Here is a 6,067-nt window from a genome sequence, read left to right as displayed (position 1 = left end):
TTCCACCCCCTCCCCCATCTCTACCCCCCCACCCCATTTCTACCCTTTCCCCCATTTCCACCCCCCCACCCTCATTCCCACCCCCCACCCCCATTTCCACCCCGTCCCCCATTTCCACCCCCATCCCTATTTCCACCCCCCCACCCCATCTCCACCCCCCCATTTCCCCCCCCATCCCATTTCCACCCCCATTTCCACCCCCCACCCCCATGCCCACCCCCTCCCCTACCCCCACCCCATTTCCACCCCCCACCCCCATGTCCACCCCCCTCTCCCATTCCCACCCCCTCCCCATTCCCACCCCTCACCCCATCTCCACCCCCCCATTTCCCCCCCCATCCCATTTCCACCCCCATTTCCACCCCCCCCACCCTCATTCCCACCCCCCACCCCCATGTCCACCCCCTCCCCCATTTCCACCCCTCACCCCATATCCACCCCCCCCACCCCATTTCCACCCCCTCCCCCATTTCCACCCCCCCACCCCATCTCCACTCCCCCCATTTCCACCCCCATTTCCACCTCCCACCCCATTTACACCCCCCCCACCCCATTTACACCCCCACCCCCATTTCCAACCCCCCATTTCCACCCCCTCCCCCATTTCCACCCCCCACCCCCATTTCCAGCCCCCCCATCTCCACCCCCCACCCCATTTTCACCCCCACCCCATTTCCACCTCCTCCTCCATTTCCACCCCCATTTCCAGCCCCCCACCCTATTTCCACCCCCTCCCCCATTTCCACCCCCCCACCCCATCTCCACCCCCCCATTTCCCCCCCCATCCCATTTCCACCCCCCACCCCCATTCCCACCCCCTCCCCCATTTCCACCCCCCCACCCCATTCCCACCCCCTCCCCATTTCCACCCCCCCACCCCATCTCCACCCCCCCGTTTCCCCCCCCCATCCCATTCCCACCCCCACCCCATTCCCACCCCCTCCCCATTTCCACCCCCCCACCCCAGCTGCACCCCCCCACAGCACAGCCACGCTCCCATTTCTTTCTTTCTTTTTTTTTTTTGGGGGGGGGGGCTCTGTACTTTTGCTCGGGGTCCTATGGCCAAATTCTCAAGTGCCTGTTTGCCCCCCCCCATCCCCCCCCCCCCATCCCCCTCCCCACAATCAGTATTGACAAGGGTCAATGACCTCCATCGCTCAGGCTAAAAGTGGGGGGGGGGCGGGCTGGGTGCCCCCATCCCCCCCATATGGTGGGGGGGGGCGCTCCTAAAAAGGAGAAAAACGGAGGGGGGGGGGGGGCTCTCCTAAAAAATGCCCCCCCCCCCCATTTGCTGCCATTCTGAGGACGGCGATGGCAAACCCTCCCATCCCCCATAGGTGGCATTGGGGACCCCCACCCCCTATTTTTCTGTCCCTTCCCACCCCCCCCCCCTCTTTTTTTTTTGGGGGGGGGGGGGCTGCTGCTGGTACTGAGCTTTTATTTATTACCCGAGCTTCGTGTGAGTGTGGATGGACTGCAGACAGCAGGGAAAAACCCCAAAAAACCAACCTTCCCCCCTCCCCAAAATAAAGAAACCCAGTGTTAGAATGGGGAGGGGGGCTAAAATGAACCCCCCCCCAAAAAAAAAACCCACAAAAAACCAGTATTAGCCTTACAGGAACCAGCTGAATGTGAATGCACCAGCAGTGTTCAATGCCTGGGCAGGGGGTGCAGCAATGCTTGGGGGGGGGGGGAGGTTTGGGGTCATAGTTGCCCCCCCATCCCAAAAGCCCCCCCCCCCCTCCCTAAAAGCCCCCACCCCCCCGCCCTGCCCGCCGCCTTGTCACTGTCACCAGCAATAAAGGACACAAAGCTGCGCCTCGGGTGTCACCTGGAAAGGGGTGGCAGCACCCATCCCCCCCCCCCCACCCCAAAAAGGGGGGTTTTGTGGGGAGGGGGTGGGGAGGGGGGGGGGGAAAAGGGTGTTGGGGGGGGTTTGGGGTGATGATCCCGAATGAATGGAACGCAGTGTGGGCACACGGTGATGCTTTATTGATCAGGGCAGCCCTGTGTGCCCTATAGGGGACAATGGGGAATCCTTGTGTGCCCTATAGGGGAGAATGGGGCAGCCCTGTGTGCCCTATAGGGGAGAATGGGGCATCAGTGTGTGCCCTATAGGGGAGAATGGGGCAGCCCTGTGTGCCCTATAGGGGAGAATGGGGCAGCCCTGTGTGCCCTATAGGGGAGAATGGGGCAGCCCTGTGTGCCCTATAGGGGAGAATGGGGAATCCTTGTGTGCCCTATAGGGGAGAATGGGGCATCAGTGTGTGCCCTATAGGGGAGAATGGGGCATCAGTGTGTGCCCTATAGGGGAGAATGGGGCAGCCCTGTGTGCCCTATAGGGGAGAATGGGGCAGCCCTGTGTGCCCTATAGGGGAGAATGGGGCAGCCCTGTGTGCCCTATAGGGGAGAATGGGGAATCCTTGTGTGCCCTATAGGGGAGAATGGGGCAGGCTGTGTGCCCTATAGGGGAGAATGGGGAATCCTTGTGTGCCCTATAGGGGAGAATAGGGCAGCCCTGTGTGCCCTATAGGGGAGAATGGGGCATCAGTGTGTGCCCTATAGGGGAGAATGGGGAATCCTTGTGTGCCCTATAGGGGAGAATGGGGCAGCCCTGTGTGCCCTATAGGGGAGAATGGGGCATCAGTGTGTGCCCTATAGGGGAGAATGGGGAATCCTTGTGTGCCCTATAGGGGAGAATGGGGCAGCCCTGTGTGCCCTATAGGGGACAATGGGGCATCCCTGTGTGCCCTATAGGGAGCAGAGGGCATCCCTGTGTGCCCCATAGGGCCATGGGGGGAGGACAGCCCTGTGTGCCCCATAGGGAGCAGAGGGCAGCCCTGTGTGCCCTATAGGGGAGAATAGGGCAGCCCTGTGTGCCCCATAGGGAGCAGAGGGCAGCCCTGTGTGCCCTATAGGGGAGAATGGGGCATCCTTGTGTGCCCTATAGGGGAGAATGGGGAATCCTTGTGTGCCCTATAGGGGAGAATGGGGAATCCTTGTGTGCCCTATAGGGGAGAATGGGGCAGCCCTGTGTGCCCTATAGGGGACAATGGGGCATCCCTGTGTGCCCTATAGGGAGCAGAGGGCATCCCTGTGTGCCCCATAGGGCCATGGGGGGAGGACAGCCCTGTGTGCCCCATAGGGAGCAGAGGGCAGCCCTGTGTGCCCTATAGGGGAGAATAGGGCAGCCCTGTGTGCCCCATAGGGAGCAGAGGGCAGCCCTGTGTGCCCTATAGGGGAGAATGGGGCATCCTTGTGTGCCCTATAGGGGAGAATGGGGAATCCTTGTGTGCCCTATAGGGGAGAATGGGGAATCCTTGTGTGCCCTATAGGGGAGAATGGGGCAGCCCTGTGTGCCCTATAGGGGAGAATGGGGAATCCTTGTGTGCCCTATAGGGGAGAATGGGGCATCAGTGTGTGCCCTATAGGGGAGAATGGGGAATCCTTGTGTGCCCTAAAGGGGAGAATAGGGCATCCTTGTGTGCCCCATAGGGCCATGGGGGGAGGACAGCCCTATGTGCCCTACAGGGGAGAATAGGGCAGCCCTGTGTGCCCTATAGGGGAGAACAGGGCATCCCTGCGTGCCCTACAGGGAGCAGAGGGCATCCCTGCGTGCCCCATAGGGCAGCATAGGGCATCCCTGCGTGCCCCATAGAGCAGAGGGCAGCCCTGTGTGCCCCATGGGGCAGCAGAGAACAGCAGGGGGCATCCCTGTGTGCCCTATAGGGGAGCATAGGGCAGCATAGGGCATCCCTGTGTGCCCCATAGGGGAGCAGAGGGCATCCCCTGCGTGCCCCATAGGGAGCAGAGGGCATCCCTTTGTGCCCTATAGGGGAGCATAGGGCAGCATAGGGCATCCCTGCGTGCCCCATAGGGGAGCAGAGGGCATCCCTGCGTGCCCCATAGAGCAGAGGGCATCCCTGCGTGCCCTATAGGGCAGCATAGGGCATCCCTGCGTGCCCCATAGGGAGCAGAAGGCATCCCTGTGTGCCCTATAGGGCAGCATAAGGCATCCCTGCGTGCCCCATAGAGCAGAGGGCATCCCTGTGTGCCCCATAGGGCAGCATAGGACATCCCTGTGTGCCCCATAGAGCAGAGGGCATCCCTGTGTGCCCCATAGGGCAGCATAGGGCATCCCTGCGTGCCCCATAGAGCAGAGTGCAGCCCTTGTGCCCTATAGGGCAGCAGAGGGCATCCCTGCGTGCCCCATAGAGCAGAGGGCATCCCTGTGTGCCCTATAGGGCAGCATAGGGCATCCCTGCGTGCCCCATAGAGCAGAGGGCAGCCCTGTGTGCCCTATAGGGCCATGGGGGGAGGACAGCCCTGTGTGCCCTATAGGGCAGCATAAGGCATCCCTACGTGCCCCACAGAGCAGAGGGCATCCCTGTGTGCCCTATAGGGCCATGGGGGGAGGACAGCCCTGTGTGCCCTATAGGAGAGAATGGGGCATCCCTGCGTGCCCTATAGGGCAGCATAGGGCATCCCTGCGTGCCCCATAGAGCAGAGGGCAGCCCTGTGTGCCCTATAGGGCAGCATAGGGCATCCCTGCGTGCCCCATAGAGCAGAGGGCAGCCCTGTGTGCCCTATAGGGCCATGGGGGGAGGACAGCCCTGTGTGCCCTATAGGGCAGCATAGGACATCCCTGTGTGCCCCATAGAGCAGAGTGCAGCCCTGTGTGCCCTATAGGGGAGCATAGGGCAGCATAGGGCATCCCTGCGTGCCCCATAGAGCAGAGGGCATCCCTGCGTGCCCCATAGGGCAGCATAGGGCATCCCTGCGTGCCCCATAGGGAGCAGAGGGCATCCCTGTGTGCCCTATAGGGCCATGGGGGGAGGACAGCCCTGTGTGCCCCATAGGGCAGCATAGGGCATCCCTGCGTGCCCCATAGGGCAGGGTGCAGCCCTACACGGAGATGGAGCCCTGGCGGAAATCGGTTTTGCCGATGAGGGCGTTGATGAGGACGGGGCGGCCGCGGCGGCACTGATCCTGAGCGCTGCGGAGTAAAGCGTCCAGCTGCTCTCCATCCTCCCGGCCGAGCACGAAGCCTTTGCCCCCCAGAGCTTCGGCTGCTGCGTGGTAATCTGAGGGGGAAAGGAGGGACAGGGGGACGAGGGGGGGGACACACGGATGGGGGCTTCGTCACCTTCTGTCACCTTCGACATCGAGGGGGTGGGAGGTGTGGGGCGGCACAGGGGGGAGCGCAGAGAGATTGAAACCCCCCGTAGGGTGGCAGTGTCACCTGGCACAGCCTGAACCGAGGGGACACGGTGACACCAAGCGTGGGCTGGTGCTCAGGGTGCTGTGGGGACAGCAGACGTGGCACAGTGCCACCAGGGTGCCGTGGGGACAGCAGGCGTGGCACCATCTGGGGTGACAGTGCCACCAAATATGGCTGAGTGCCACCTGGGTGCCGTGGGGACAGCAGGCGTGGCACCATCTGGGGTGACACAGTGCCACCAAACGTGGCTGGGCACCCCAGGGTGTCATGGGGACACCAGACGTGGCACCATCTGGGGTGACACTGCCACCAAATATGGCTGAGTGCCACCAGGGCGCCATGGGGACAGCAGACGTGGCACCATCTGGGGTGACACAGTGACACCAAGCGTGGCCTGGTCCTTAGGGTGCCATGGGGACAGCAGATGTGACACAATCTGGGGTGACACAGTGCCACCAAACATGGCTGAGTGCCCCTAGGTGCCATGGGGACAGCAGACGTGGCATCATCTGGGGTGACAGTGCCACCAAATATGGCTGAGTGCCACCAGGGTGCCATGGGGACAGCAGGCGTGGTACAATTTGGGGTGACACAGTGCCACCAAGCATGGCCTGGTCCTTAGGGTGCCATGGGGACAGCAGACGTGGCACCATCTGGGGTGACAGTGCCACCAAATATGGCTGAGTGCCACCAGGGCGCCATGGGGACAGCAGGCGTGGCACCATCTGGGGTGACACAGTGACACCAAGCATGGCCTGGTCCCTAGGGTGCCATGGGGACACCAGGCATGGCTGAGTGCCACCAGGGTGCCACGGGGACAGCAGGCACGGCGCAGCGCCCCCAGTC

The 6,067-nt window shown here is 62.5% G+C and overlaps 1 protein-coding gene across 7 annotated transcripts in view; it reads right to left on the bottom strand.

Moving 5' to 3' along the window:
• Positions 1-1,919: 1,919 nt before the first annotated feature.
• The window catches only part of HACL2 (2-hydroxyacyl-CoA lyase 2), a 29,453-nt gene continuing 25,305 nt past the window's right edge, over positions 1,920-6,067 (bottom strand). For all 7 annotated transcript variants that reach the window (XM_090128568.1, XM_090128567.1, XM_090128566.1 and 4 more), the window contains one exon: positions 1,920-5,084. In XM_090128568.1, the coding sequence (XP_089984694.1) occupies positions 4,906-5,084 (179 nt within the window). In that variant the 3' untranslated portion in view covers positions 1,920-4,905. The remainder of the gene's footprint in view (positions 5,085-6,067) is intronic.

This window comes from Phasianus colchicus, chromosome 34 (genome assembly GCF_987193195.1).
Source record: "Phasianus colchicus chromosome 34, bPhaCol1.hap1.1, whole genome shotgun sequence".
NCBI classification, from domain to species: domain Eukaryota; kingdom Metazoa; phylum Chordata; class Aves; order Galliformes; family Phasianidae; genus Phasianus; species Phasianus colchicus.
This window is presented reverse-complemented; position numbering and strand designations above follow the sequence as displayed.